The following is a 15,781-nucleotide window of genomic DNA, read 5'->3' as shown; positions in this document are numbered from 1 at the left end:
AATGCCTGTTTGTCAACATAAATGTCATTTTAACTGTCAGATTGGTTTCCTCCAGTGATGTGCTGTTGTCATAACTATCACACAGCCAGAACTATATAGCTATCCATATTCATCATTTGCAATTTACACTTGGGCTCCTGTGTTCCAAAGGCCTGAGGGTATGCACACAGATGAACTGTCCATGGAGAAAAATAGCAAGGACAAGGTTTTGTGTCCTTGACAAAAGGAGTGAAGCTTTTTCATGCAGATATACTGAAAATATGTATTTTCTAAGGAAAGTGTACAATAAGTGTACCTAATTTCGAACAAATGCCAGAACGTAGGGTTAAAACAACACCAACTGATAAAACAGTGATAGTGGGTTTTAACCTAGGGGCTTTTATTTGAAAATGGGATTTCTGCTTCCTGTGAGCATCTCCAGGGTTCAAACGATAGTTTTTTGAAGATTTGAAGTAAAAGATTATAAATCTCACAATTACACGATGATGCATGCCACACATGCTTCTGGCACAAGATTACCCGGAAACCTGTTTCATGTCAGCAATTGGCTAATAAAGCAGTTTTACAGTCCTAATTGGCCCATCTGGTGCATTTCTTTTGATGTGTGGGAATAAGGGGGAAGTGAGGAAACTGCAAAGTTCATCAAAGAAACAGGGATCCTCTTTTTTTATCTTTTCAGCCCCGCAGAAGATGGAAAACTGAGTCAAATTCATTCCTATCATTACAAGTGCTGAACCCAACCTGAAATTCAAAATGAATTCAAACAGTTGAATAATTGAAACTGACTCAGCCTGGGCTAAGACCAGACTGGAATCCACCAGGTCTTACTTTAGGCTTTCAGTCTTGATTCATAAAATCTTATTTAAACAAACGATACATTTTTGTAAAAAAAAAAAAAAAAAAAAAAGAGGTGGTTACACTTAAATGAACAAAAGCTCTCTATTATAAGTTTCAATGTTGAGTGGAAACATACTGAAGGGTAGTGTAGAGGTGATAAAACATCATTTTTTTTTAAACAACCAAAGCATCAGAAGTAAAGACACTTTTTACTTGATGGCAGAAAAGGAAGTCAAAAAAAGGCAGCAAAAGCTGAAATGAATGGAGCGAACAAACAGGGAGAAGAACTTCTCTGAAAGCTGCAGGCTTTTTTAGTTTATGACCACCGGGAAATATTTCATAGAAGCAGAGTAGTTTCTATAAAGACAGCGGACAAATGTCTTTTTCTTGCCCCAGGGGAAGAGAGACTTACAGATAAATGCCTTACCACCAACTTTCAGCAATATGAACTGTTGGGCAGTTGACTAATAACTCTGCCTTGTCGCTCTGGCTGTGACTTATCTGGGCCAAGGCATCAGTTTGGCTTCATTTTAGGTGTCACAGATATAAAAAAGGTGAAAACTTTAGATGAAACTTAAAAATCAGTTGCTAAGTAATTCGATTTTGTTTGTTTTTTTGCTAAAAGAAAATAATCCAGTCACAAGCTGACAGCCAGCTTGGTGCAGATGCATTGTTTTTTTGTGTCTAAGGGGCTGCCTGTTGAAGAAGCTTGGAGTTGATATAAAATGTAAAATCTGCAGCTCATAAGAGGAAACTGTGCTAAATTGATGCAGCTGACACTTGAGTAATAATCTGTCTTCATATGAAGTTCCTGCCTTGAGAAATTTTTACTACACTTTCCACTTTGACTTTTGATTTCAAACAGTAGCTCCCTAAACAAAGTGGGTTACTGCTGTTCTTTCAATGACACACTTTTAACCAGAGAAACATCCACAAAGTCCGGCTGTGCTGGTCTTTCCATGTGACCTAAAGGCCCACTCCAATGAAAATTGTTTTTTTAATTTGTACTTGTGGCATTTTTCTCATGATGGTCATATACTAAGATTAAAATTCCTTCCTCTGAGTATTTCTTCATTCAAATCATTGTGAATTAGGCACAGACAAAAGCCTAGGTGCTACAATCGGCAGCCCTGGAGCTCCCTGCTCTGCTCCATTCTGATGCATCCAGTTGTAGACAACCAGATCCATGTGAGTGTTTGTTTTCCTCGTCTGAGCTGATATCTGGCTCAAAACTGTGTCGCTGGATAGCTCCAATATAGCTCGCCATTTGTGTTGTACCCATAATCTTAGGTTGAGGGTGTAAGGGGCTATAAGCTAGTGGGATAGAGTGTGAACAAAGGGATGATGGAAAGGGGGCAAGTGTACTCTGCGCCAACAGTCCCTCCCAGAGGTTTTATGATTAACGTCTTTCACTTTACTGAAACTACGTCCCAGAAAACCACTTGGTATAGCTAAAAACAGCACAATCATAATTAAAAGACCACTTGGAACGCTTTAAAAATAGATCAAAAGATGATCTGAGAGGGACTTTGACTCAGAGTCCTCTAAAAAGCAGAATAATGTCTCACTGATTGTAAAATATCTTAGGTAATTATGTGTTTATCATTGCAATAGCAAACTGAGTCAGCTGGATTGATTTTGGTCCTTTCCTACAGATCACTGTGAAGAAATTTGCTTGGTCACTTTTCCTATTCACAATATCTGCAATTAGACTTTTAATTAAACAGAGGAAAAAGAAAACCTGCCAAAGTTCTCTAAAGGTACTAAGGTTGATGCGTAATTAAGAATGATTAGATTTAGACATGGTGTCCACTTGATGTGAACAGTACTGGGCCTCTATTATCTTCTGAACAGAGTCATATTTTTGATACAGCAAAGCAGTAGAATGATGCATCTGCTGCAGATTTGTTGACCACATATTTCCAATGGGTATCTCATTTGATCACATCCCAAATGTGTTCTGTTGGACTGAGATTTGCTGATTGTGAGAAGGCCGTTGTAGCTCAATAGATTAATCATGGCTGTGACATGTAAATGAAGCTCAGTTGTTACCAAAGAGCCTGAACATCCTCCACTCCCTCCATGCCTCGTGGTGTTCAGAGGCTGGGGCCAATCTGCCTCATGGTTTGATGTGTTGGATCATCTGAGAGGGCCTCGTCCTTAACAAGTCTTTATTTAAATCACTGTTGCCCGTCATTGATGCCGCACTGCTTTGATATCAGATATTTTCTGGGACACAACTTGATATTTTCTTTCCGTTGGACTATTCTGTAAACACTGAGGATAGATCCCAGTGGAGCAACAGTTTTTGAAGTACTCAGACCGACCCATCTGGCGCTATTGGCATGCTGTTCTGATGCTCAGTTTGAACTTCTTTTACAGTGAAGATGTAGGGTGAATCCTCATTTAAACTTTCAGGAGAGAAAAAAGGGCTTTAGGTTTCTGTGTATAAGATTAGAAAGACCAGCCATACTTTTATAAGCAAAATACTAAAGAAAAGTTACACTGAGGCCCTTTCCTTCAAAAGAGCTGTGGGATTTTTTTTTTAAATTAAATGTAAAGCTCTTACATGACAGTTCACTCATTTCTCTTTCTAATACAGATTCTTAGTTTTTAAACTGTTAAATAATGAATAATTAATAAGGCTGATGTTTCAGAATGCTAAGTGAGTCTCCAACAGTTTCAGATGTGTTGGGATTCTGGTCATTTTTAAAATGTTGGTAAACTTTTTAACTCTTTTTTTTTTTTAAATGGTTTAAGATGCACCTTGGAAAGGACAAGGGGTGGGGAGGAGAATCCGGCACCAAAACAAAGGTTTGGGTTTTTTAAAGGCGTTCTTTCCTTTATCCTCACTTTCTTTTAAAATACAAGACAAATTACCCCAGCTTTTTAAGGTGTTTGCCTTTTTTATATGCAAACTATTTTTTTACATTAGTCTGCAACTTAAAGCCAGTTGTTACTCTGCTTACAGTGTAACCTACTCCAAAAAGCACACCCATGATCCCAAGGAATTTGCCTAACAAACAAGCATTGAAGTCCAACTCTGACTATCATTTGATATATTTTTAAAACATTCTGAGTGGTCTTTTAATTGTGATGATGCCGTTTCAAGGCAAAAATGTAAAAATCTGTGTCGTTTTCTAGGACATAGTTTCTACAGAGCGGCAGGAGTTCATTTGAAATTCACCTCTTAATTGTGGTCGGGACTGTTGGTGTGGAGCAAGCCCGCCTTCTTCCCATCATCCATCTGTTTACACGCTCTTTCGCCAGCTTACAGCCCCTCACAACTCCAACTTAACAGGGTTAACTCAAATAGCAAGTACTATAGGACCTATACAGCCATATAGTTATGAGCCAGATGGCAGCTTGAAAGAGGAAAACAAAGGCCAACATGGATCTATTTGTCTCCAAGTGGATCAAAATGGAGCTTGTGGCTTACAATAGAACCTGCTACGTCACAACTACAGGCTTTTTCTAACTGCATTTTTTGTCTGCTCCTAATTCACAACAATTTGAATCAAGAAATACTCAGAAAATGCAATTTTAAGCTTAATTTGCTTTAAATGTGTCCTCCATAAAGATGCCACAAGAACATGTTAAAAACACAATTTTCATTGGAGTGGGTCCGTAACTACAAAGCACACTATTCTTTGATTATTTGAAGCCTAGTGTGTCAGTAAAGGTAACCCTTTTAGCAAGTTACTTTTTTTTCTGCATCATAGCACAAAATAATCCCAGATCAGCCACACTTCCATAAAGAAATGACTCCTTCCTGCTTGCATGGGTCACTTTTGATAACACTGCAGCAGATGGTGAAACACTCCTCCACTGATAGACATATGCCCCCCACCCCCTGCCAGTCTTTTCTCACCGTTTTTCTTAATTTTCCTGCCTCTTTCTTTATCAATCTTTCCCTCCCCTCATGTATCACTTCAATGACTGGTGAATAAGTTGTTCTGCAAAGGGAGGAAGACACCATGACCCACTGGAGTTCCTAATGTGTGGCATTTTAAGAGAAGACATTCACCTTAAAATCCTCCCTCAAGTATTTGATCAGCAATCATCTAAAATGCCTGGTGAGAGCTGCTGCCCTGCAGGTCAGGAAAGAAAGAAAACACCCCACGAAGGAGGCTATATATGCTGTGGAATATCAACAAAGTGTTTACAGGGTCACTAAAGTGTTTTCACAGCTATTTGTTCTGCGCCACACTGTTGGATGGGTACAGCACAGAAAATATGGACGGCTGAGAGGCATTTTCCTGAGGGACTTACTTAACATTCATTGCATGTGATCTACACTACTTATATTGCCTCCACAGTTTGTGTCACACCATATGCAGCTCGTCTGACATGATCTCACTGTGCTTAATGGCCTAATTATGCATGCAAGGATATTCTCTTTTCAGTTAAAGCTGACGATAAAGCATGATCTTGATTGTTTCTTGCAGGTTTTTTTACTGGGCTGCTTCTCTCTCACAGTTGATATTTAAAGCAAATCGATGCAAGATGCACCATGACCAAAAGGCTGCCAAAATACACCACCCTCCTTCACAGACCACTCAACCTCAGCCTCCACAGAGTATACATACACCGATCCATTGCTCAGCGTCATAGTTTGGCAATGATGTTAAGCTGCTGAGAGCAGAGGGTATTTGCAAGTACAAATCCAAATATGTGTCAAGCAACAGCAGGATATACAATAAGGGTGCTGGTATAAAGAGCAGGCAGGGATAAATAACATTACCTATTATAGACATGCTCAGTGGCACAGATTTAAACACACACAATTATGCCCAACTTCTCAGCTCACACAGATGACAGGTGGTCCTGGAATTGTATCATAAAAAATCTCCAACCTTCGTTTTTTACTACCAACTTGTTAAGCATAATTTCACTCATTCCCATGATGCACTTCTTTTACGATGCATTGTGAGCAAACATGCATGACTTCCTATCCCCGTGCTTTGTTTCTCTTAACTGCATGCAAACTAAATCACAAACCTACAACTGTTTAGTTTAAAAAATAAAAATGAAAAAAAAAGATCAGTTTGGGTTGTTAATTCTTACCTTTGTGGAAGTTCACTGGTTTGGACTGTACAGAAAAGGTTCCCACCACAAGACCCATGCTGGCTGGCAGAGTGTGAGTGTTGCAGGTAGAGAGCACACCTTGACAGGGCTGGAAGTGTGCTTGTAGTTTTGGATGAAGTTGGTCTGTCAGCCGGCTGCATGTGTAGAAGTACAGATTTCACTTCTCATGCAGCCTCACACCCACACAGCTCGGCTGCTCCTGCTTGGGGGTGTGTGAGTGAGAAAGAGAGTGTGTGTGAATGAAATGGACGGCATGAGCGCTCTCTGGAGCTACCTTTGTCTGCACTGTCACTGAAGCTGTCTACTTTACATTCCTTCCATCTCTTTCTCCCGACCCACCCTCTCCCTTCTATCATTGTGTTCCTACCACCATCATTTCACCAATTCCTCTGTGTCTCTTTTATGCATTTGCTTTTCTCTTTCTGGTCCCTCTTCCTCTCCACTTTGTATCAGTTGCTCCATCTGTGTGTGTCTGTCTGGCATGGATCAAGGAGGTGCATACTGTTGCACAGAGAAATACAGAAAAGAAGGAAGACCAAGAGTACGAGACTCCAGGACAGAAAAGCAGAAAAATTAAAAATTTAAAATATGAAAGCAAAAAGGCTGCGTAAGAGGAGAGACAAAATCAAAAGTTAAGAAAAGCTGTGTGGGAGGGAAAAGTGTGAGTAAAAGAGATGTATTGAGATGATGAGAGAGTGGAGATAAGCACGAGCCAGACTGATGTGTCCCTCTTTACAATTCAGCAGGAAAACAGTCTGACTGCTGAGAGGGCATTCACCGCCTTATCTCGACATGCACAGTCTGACAGATGGTGTGGGTGTGTGTGTGGCAGTGTGTGTTTTATTTCTCTGCCCAAGGGTGGGTCACTGATAAAACCCTGTTATCTGCCATCGCTAGTTACGCCGACATACCTCCCACCCGCTGGAATCTTCCTCTAAAAACGACATCAGACAGGTTTGTACCAGAGTCCAAGAATCCGAGCTCACCCTCATTTGCGATGCATCACAAACCGCAGCTTTCCCGTGGGAATAAGCCATCCAATCATGGCGCAGTTTTGTGTTTTGATGTAGTCTTTCCAAAAGTACAAAGTTGCAAAGAGGAATGCTTGAAGCAAAAACCCAGAGATTTCTTTTAATTATAAAAAGTTTGAAGGTTGCTCCAAAAACACCCTGATATATTCTTGCAGCAAAATCACTATGGAAAAAAACAGCCGGAATTGCAGGGGATGAAGGTTAGGTTTGTTTTTTGGATGGTATTTTTCAGCCTATTTCTAAATATTTTGATTGGTATCAGATTTATGTTTTCTAAAAACCTTGCAAAGTGAAAACTTTGATTTATTTTTAAAGAATGTTTTTGCAATATTTACTTTTCCTCTTACCAGTTTCTAAATTTTCATTGATTCCTATTCTATTTTATTAATAGATGTCTGATGTCTGATGTCTGTAGTATTTACAAAGAACTGAAGCTATGATCAGCATTTGGGTTCCTTGAAAGGCGCCTAACAAACAAAATGTATAATTATTTATTATTATATGTTGCTTTATATTTATTACTCAGAACTAAGTTTTTTTGGACAATTTCCGGCTCTCCATGAAATTATTGTGTAACATAATCAAAAGCATATCTGTAAAATAAAAAATTTGGGGTCGTACTAAAAAGATGGATGTCAAGCATTACCACCAAAAGACAGTTTTAACGGTAGAATAAATAGAGAAAAATGTAAAAAAAAAAAAGTCAGAAAAGCCCTAAATTTGGCTTAATATTTGCAGCACATGGAGCTGTTCTTATTTGTGGCTGCCCAAACTTGGTCCTCAAGATCTAAAACCTTTGAATAATTCCAGATATCTCTGCACTTATTTCTGCTGATTAGTGGACTCCTGTGTTTTCTCATTTTTGACTGGCTAAACTCACCGGATTCAGGTAATCCGCAAGAAATACAGGGAGAGCAGGAAAACAGGATTGGGCAGCCCTAATAGTTCAAATCAGTAAAATGAGAAATAGTCACCTGTATCCCCCCCCCACCACCACCACCACCACCACCACAACCACCACACACACACACACACACACATACACCCCTTAAAGGTAAAAAATAAATTAATTAATGGTATTGATGGTAACTCCCATCTAAATTCCTCACAAGGTTGTGGTAGAGAAAACAGTTTGGACCGAAAACATCATTTTGGCTCAGTCAGGCCATCAGGACCTTTGATAAATCCATTAAGCCTTGCCATTCATTTGAAGTCTCCAGCAGCAGAAGCCTTTGGCCTTTGGATAATACAGAGTCAAAACACGAGCGGAGTACGCTGTAGAAAGAAAAAAATAAGATAAAAGAAGAAGCATAAAAAGTAAAAAAAGAAAACAGGATAAAAAAGAACGGCATTTTTTGAGCTGTGTAAAATGTCAAACAAATGTAAATAATTCTCTTCTTTTCTTATTTCTCATTTCATCACGAACAGCATTTCCACACCGCCTTGCATTAGCAATCCCTTGTTCCAACAAACAGCAGCAGCAATACATCAACGGAGAGACAGGTCTTTGAAAATACACCACAACAGTGAAACACAGACGTCCTGATTAAACACAGAGCGCCTGCCTGAACAGGCCAGATAAATAGGTTCAGTATGCTGTAACAACAGTGGAAGGGTTAGATACATCCATACATATCTAGCGATGATGAGAAAATGTTGTTTGATCAAATACTCTTAAAGCCGCTAGATAGACCGGAACAAAAAAAAAAAAAAAAAACACATCGCATAAGCTGCAAAGCAAGCATTGGCAGACAGAGTGACCTGAAAACAAACAGTGATTGCAAAATGTAAGAAACCAGCCGAAAACTGGATATGAAATGTTCAAAAGGGATGGAGAAATGTCGATTTTGCAACATTCCTTTGTCTTTTAGTTACAAACATCGACTCGCTGGAACTTAGTGATTACTTTCGAAGCAAAAAAGACAATGCTTTGAACATGTAAATCCATTTTCCTGGCATTACTACTTCATAAATCTTTGAGAAACAGTAACTAAATAACAAAACAAAAAAAAAAGAAAAAGAAAGGAAAAATGGACGGCAAATTAAATAAAACACTTGGCTTTGTCTGTCTTTCAAAAGCATTTTGTATTTGTAACATGATGTTCAGACGGGTAATGAAGTTTCAGTTGCATGGAGCAACAAGACTAAGACAACAGGTTGATCTAGTACAGCCTCAATGAAAAATGATGAAGCCATTGCGTAAAATGGATCTATTATTCATGCTGCTGTTAACACACTGAACAGCAGCACCGGTAATCTTAGATTTTTGAAACCACTTTTTTTCATTGTGTTAACGGTTTACCAGCGATGCCACATGACTGTTTCAAGATGAGCTGTCAGCTAGACTGCAATGACATAATAATTTAATAACTATTACACAACACAGCTTCAGCAGATCAAAGGATAGCTATCGGTGCGCATGAATGGAAGCAAAAGTAAAAAAAGATGGGATCTGGCTGTTGGGTTGAAAGGTAAGAAGGCAATTTAATGCAGAATTTGACAGGCGTAGAAAGTAGTGAACGGTCTCTGAATAATAAATCGACTGGTTAGTTGCTGTCCTGTCTTATTAGATGAAGGTTGGATGGAATCTGTCACCGTGATGACCACTTGGAGGAGGGGAGGCGATAACGGAGAGAGCAAAAGGCATAGAGGGGAGGAGAGACAGAGTGAGTGAACAAAATGAGACAGGACAGCAATAACAGCCAGAAGTGGGAAGAAGAGACACGGGGAAACAAGATGAGAAAGATGGATGGGTTATGGAGGGAAAGGAGATATCAGAGCTAAGACCTAAGAAGGGAGGATGGAGCAGGTCAGATACAGAGACAGAGCAGTTACTACAAGAGAAAAGTGAAAACTGCATGTGGCTTCCAACTAACAGATTGATTTACTGACACAGAGAGCAAAGGAGACAAATGCAACAATCCTGCCAAGGATGGGAATGAGTTGTTCCATCACTGACATCAGTCAGTGTTTGCCGCTTGGTTTTTCCTCTAACAAAGCCAAACTCGTGTCAGAATCTCCAACAACAGACTACAAAACATGCCGGGCAGCAAGATAATGAGCACAGTTTGAGCCAATTGCCCTCAAGAGAAAACAATATTATCTTCTATTGAATGATACTTTTAAATTCCACAGGAAATTCAGAACAATGACATGAAAAACTGTATTTTGTTTTGTTGTATTTTAAGTAATACAAATATTTAATCATCTTTCTGACAGAACTAAACAGCATGTGAACTTATCGTATACTTGAAAAAACTTAACAGACACACTGCATGCTAAGCGAGGAGGCTAATGTTCGCTCATCAATCATAGCTTTTCTATTCCAAGTTCTAGACTGGTTTCATAATAATTCCTGTTCTTTGTATTTTGGTTTCATTGTGTCCGGATTTTGAACCTAATCACTGAAATTTACTCGACTGCTTTCCTGTTTGATTTTCCAAAGCTAATGAAATAGCAAAACAATTTTTTACCAGTCTAGATGCTGCAAAATGCCACACGTTTCCAAAAGGAAATCCCTCACCCTTTTGTCTACTGTCAGCAGTTACTGGTGCTGCTTGCCTGATCTTTGTTTGTGTTCTTCTGCTTTGCATTCAGTGATTTCTTATTAGTTTCCAGATTAACAACGTTCAAAAACAAATTTACAATTTATAGCTGTAGGATCTGTTCACCAGAGAACCAAAGATTTATCCCTGTGCCGGTCCCCAGCCAGCATAAAATACAGGGTTGTGTCAGGAAGGACATCTGGTGTAAAATCTCTGCCAAAACCACATGTGTGGATCAGTGAAAGCTGTTTCGCTGTGGCCACCCCTTAAGGGATAGGCCGAAAGGTGAAAAACAACATTCCAAAATACTAGCAGACACACAACATTCTCACAATTACCTCCTGATGAGACAGAAGAATATATACTTTAATATTTTCCTGAACTTTACAATATTTACCATCCTCATTTGATATGCACATTCACTCCTCTGGTTCCCATAATGCCTCAGTCTTAGACCTTCATTGTTCTTTGAGTCAATTTATATCAGAACAAAACATAAAAAAGTCATTTTTGGATATTTCAAAATTCTCAGTGGTTTATGTTATATTATGTTGACTATGTAGACTACATTAGATTTCTTTTGAGCAGGGTGTGTAGCTTGTTTTACAACCTGCTATATGCAGTACATTGGATTTAATTTAATTCAATTAAGCATCAGTTTCAGAAATCCCACAAAACATTTTATTTTCAGGTACTCTCCTCAAACACAGACTTTTGACAAAGTACAAAGTAACAGATTCAATACATTATGAGAAATAATCAAAAACACATAGGTAAATTGCTAAAATAAAAAAAACAGAACCAAATTATGGAGCAGCAGACCCACAGCGGTAGTTGTGGAGACATCAAACAACAGCGGTTTGTGTTTGTCGGTCTGTTTAGCCTCGAGTTTCTCTCCATGACAACAGAGATCTCTCCTCAAGGTCACAGTGTCTGATTTTTTTCTGCCTCACAGCTCTCCTCCCAGAGCGATCTGCCAGCCACCCACAATTTTATACTGTCTGTCATAGGATGAAGAACAGCACTGCAGCACCTCCATGCAACCTGGGCCCCTTAGGTCCATGCACCGATGACACATTCAGCAGGGTTGTTTAATCTTCTGTCCACTCTGGGTGAAATCATGAGACACTTTTTACTGTTGAAGTTTTACTCCTTTGCTCAAACAGCTGTTCTTTTAGTACAGAACCACCCTCTACTTTGGAGGCTGTGCCTGAATTCATACGATAGTGTTTGTTCATGTAAAAATTCAGTTCTTGTTAACATTCTGTTAACTGCAGCTAATCTTCTTCTTTAAATAGCACTTGTGCGGTTTGTGTGAACTCGTTTCAATTGCCTTCAGGGATTTTTGTCCTGTTGTTTTCTCTTGTCTTCTCCTTTCTTCAGATTGAAGTGTTAATTGTCTGCAGATGCTGACAGATTGCCTTTGCCGTTTGGAGAATGGCACCTCCTCCCTGGCGAGTCCTCTCTGTATGAAATCTTATGAACTGCATTTTGCATTGCATATTTGCTGTGTCCCCTGTGGGGAATTCAAAGTGACAGCCTTTTTGTGCTCAGTAGCACACACTCAAACAAAAACCCCACAACAGCTTTTGCATCAGCCATCACAGGCTGAGTTGTCTTTCTGGGAAAACCTTCTGAGACTCCTTCTTTTCTTTACTTTATTTAGTTAAGTCTTAAATTTTGACCAGTTTTGCTCCAAGAGAGCATAAATGTACGAGTGCCTTTCAACACAAAAGAGAAAGGTAAACTGATGCCCTCTGCTGTGCAAAGTAGACATTACAGATTGAAATAGACAACTGGCAATGTTCCACAATTTCCTTAAATGTCTTCCTTCCATCAATAAAGAAAATGGATAACGTGACTAATTTTTAAAGATTGCTGTCATTTCTGATCTGCTTTTTTCTCTAAACCATTGCTTTCTCTTAAGGTTCTAGAGGAAGCAGGTAATTTTCAAATCAAATTTACCTTCTGTCTCCAAAAAAAAAAAAAGAAATGCTTTGAAACACAGAGAAGCTTTTTTTTCTTGTAAATTGGGAGTTTCCTTGGCAGAGATAAGAAGGTATGCTGCAGCTTTTTGACTGACTGGGTTTTTGTTGGCTGAAGATTGTCATCAGGTTGCCATCAAGTGTGCCCAAAAACTGCAGGTTGGCAGCAGAAAGCGCCAGAGGGCAAGCTGCAGGGAAATGATAAGTGAAAACATCCATGCTGTGTGCAGCCTGGTGACGCTTGACCAGATGTTTATGGGGTTTTCAAAGATGGAGTAAAGCTCAGGAGGAATCCACGACTGAAGCAGCAAAGAAAATAAAAGATGACATGAGGAAAAAAAAATTACTCAATCTGCTTGCAGCTGAAAGAAAGAAGCAAAGCTCAAAAAAAGGCAAGAAGTCTTGAAAACTATTTTTTTTTCCTTCTTTTTAAACCCACAGCATGGGTTTATATGGAAACTTTAAAGAAAAAGAAAATAGCGAGCAAAAATATTTCTGGTAACAGTAAGGAGAAATGCACAAATGTGCCCCTGCATGTCCACAAGTGTAATTTTTCAAAGGTGCTTCATTAAAATTACAACAACAAAAAATAATATACTAACATTCAGTGATTTTTTTTACAGCTGATTTGTAATATCTTATAGCTACCAGCAGAGGTCACTGTTACTTCAATAGATGTTTGCAGAAAATTGGTACATTTTTTTAATGGAACAAAAATATTTTTACTGTTATCTGGCAAAAGTTATCTAATAGTACCAGTAATTCAAGAATATTGGCTACAAAAGAGACCATAATTTAAGACATATAAAATTATGAAAGTAAAGACAAGTAGTTTGAAAAAGTAGAAATGTATAACTGTCAGTAGTGTTATTTAATACATATACTTTATACTTTAAGATACTTTCCTAAAGTTCAAAATTATAAATAAAAAATAAGGCAATTAAAAAGAACAGTATTTTTTTATTTGTGATGCTGTTATTTAAAAGCAGAAATAAAAAAAGTATTTAAAATGCATTTCTATTTTTCAAAGGGAAGGATTACACTGACATTTTAAAAGGTAATGCAGTTTATGTTTCAACTTTCATACTTATCTGGAAATGTACATTAAAAAAAACAAAAACATGAGATTATCAGATACCATTAGAAAGCATCAGATCAGTTTAACTTTCCATTTATTTCAAATGGTCTCATAAACAAATTTCAAATGTTCTATTTTTGTTCCGTAAATTGTGTGAAAGCGGAAAAAGAGGAGCCAGGCACTCTGTGAGAACTCTACAAAAACAGCTTAACTTTTCAACAAGGTCAGTCAAGCATGCTTAGAACTGTGAAGCAATTATTGTGATATTATACTGCCCAAAAGTCAGAAAGCAGCAGAAAAAGATGCGTTTTCTCTTCAGATTTTGAACCCCTTGCACAGAACTGCAGACCTGTAATTGTCTGTACGGAGCTGGCATCTTTGTGTTTCTGCATTGGACTTCGGCTTTATGACCGGTGTTTATTCACATGTAGCTCTGAGCAGTGCTCTGAAAAAGAGCAGACGCAAAGATGTGTGTGTGTGTGTGTGTGTGTGTGGATGTACGTGTGTGCTATTGTGTTTGCAGAGCTTTTATTTTGCACAAGCAGATCTCAGTCCTGCAGCTCATTTACAGCCTGTGTGGGCGTTTTAATGACTTTATTTAACGCATCTTTTTTTTTTCTTCCTGCATGTGTATCATGAGCACTGTTTAGCATATGTGAATTTTGTTTTATTGAAAGAAAGAAACTATCCATGTGCCTCAGATGATCCAGTAAAGAGTCATTTGTTACATAAGTGAACCCTCAGCAGGAGCTCGGTCATGACGTTAAAGTGTGTTAGACCTTTAGGGCAGAACTACTCATAGCTGTATCCTGGAGAGGTTTAGTTGTATTTCATTGTGCGTCGACCGTATGTGTGTGACTAAGATCTTTGATGTATCCCATCCCTCTGGACAAAATGACAGCTGGTCCCATGTGTGTGTGTGTGTGTTGCATGTTCCACAGCATACGGAGGCTCTGTCTGTTTCCATTCACGTACAATAACCAGAATGCGATTTCAAATGTACCACGTTACCCATGCATGCTCACACATGAGCAGTTAACACATACCCCCAGACTTACAACTAATGCATCACGATATTAAAATGCTCCTCTTCCTCCGAGGACCGTGTGTGTGCAGCTTCATTTTCCTGCTGCCACGGCGACATGTTTTATTGCTGACATTCATCACGAGAGCACGGTCCCACACTTTTCCCTGGATTAAGCACATCTTTGCTCTCTATTAGCTGCTCACTCCCTTCATTGCTGTCTCCTTCACTCCGTCCGCTTGGAAAACATATAAAACAGAACTAAGTAGAAGGCAGACACTAGCATAGATGGAGGGAAGTGAAGAGACAAGTTGCAGCAACTAAAGTTAATATTTCAAACCAACTAAACTTGGGCTTTTTTTCTACATTAGGTATAATCTAATGAGCTTTAAACAATATTCTTCCCAGCAACACACTTAAGACACTTTTTGACACTTACAACTTTAGAAACTTGGAAAAACTTGTTTGCAGATGCACAAAGTTTACCCAACATCCAGCCCTCACATACCTTTACTGAGGGTTCCAGTGAGCAGTTTGTGAAGAGTCAAGGCAAACTTGATAAGTCCCTGTTTGCAGCGCCTGGTACAACCAGTCATCCTGACTCAGATAGCTGGCAGGCCCCGATCAGGACAGATGTCTCCAAAGCAAAGTTCACACCAGCAGCAGCACTGAATCAAATCTGACAGATGCAAAAACTTCTCCTCATGTAGAGTATGGACCCAACACTGCCGAAGAAAACAGAGCCATCAGGTCCTTTCACTCCTGTGGGCTTTGTCCTGGATGGCTGGAAAGGGAGCAGAGGAAGCTGTGATCTCCCTCTGCTCCCCCAACATTCCCTCCCCCAGTCCTGCTCCACCTCGGAGTGAGTCCAAAGCAGAGTGAGCCGTGAGTGAAAGGAGAGTGAGGATGTGAGAAACAGAGGGGGGAGTTAAAGAGTTAAATTCATTATCCAAGAGAGACAGTTACAGTGTGTCAGAGGTGTTCTTACCCCCCAAGTTTCCAAGAAACTTCTCCTCAGTGTGTTGCCAGCCTGTGGGAACGAACTAATGAAGCAATCTCATGAACTCCTCTTGGTTTTCTCTCTCCTCTTTATCCTCCTCCTTTTTCTTCTTTTTCCCTCCTCCTGCTTATCAAATTCAACCCCCTCTTTAGAGGGAAAACAGTAATCCATTTTCAGCACCATTGACAATGGA

General features: G+C 39.2%; 1 protein-coding gene across 2 annotated transcripts in view; it reads right to left on the bottom strand.

Moving 5' to 3' along the window:
• kcnip1a (Kv channel interacting protein 1 a) overlaps positions 1-15,468 on the bottom strand; it is a 36,467-nt gene extending 20,999 nt beyond the window's left edge. The window contains exon 1 of one of the 2 annotated variants that reach the window (XM_020706556.3): positions 15,097-15,468. In XM_020706556.3, the coding sequence (XP_020562215.1) occupies positions 15,097-15,184 (88 nt within the window). In that variant the 5' untranslated portion in view covers positions 15,185-15,468. Of the gene's footprint in view, positions 1-5,904; positions 6,677-15,096 lie in introns of those variants that run through there. The other variant, XM_004073250.4, reaches the window with a different exon arrangement.
• Between the last annotated feature and the right edge of the window lie 313 nt (positions 15,469-15,781).

Source organism: Oryzias latipes, chromosome 10, assembly GCF_053564925.1.
Source record: "Oryzias latipes strain Hd-rR chromosome 10, Olatipes_Hd-rR_3.1".
In the NCBI taxonomy this organism is placed as follows: Eukaryota; Metazoa; Chordata; class Actinopteri; order Beloniformes; family Adrianichthyidae; genus Oryzias; species Oryzias latipes.
This window is presented reverse-complemented; position numbering and strand designations above follow the sequence as displayed.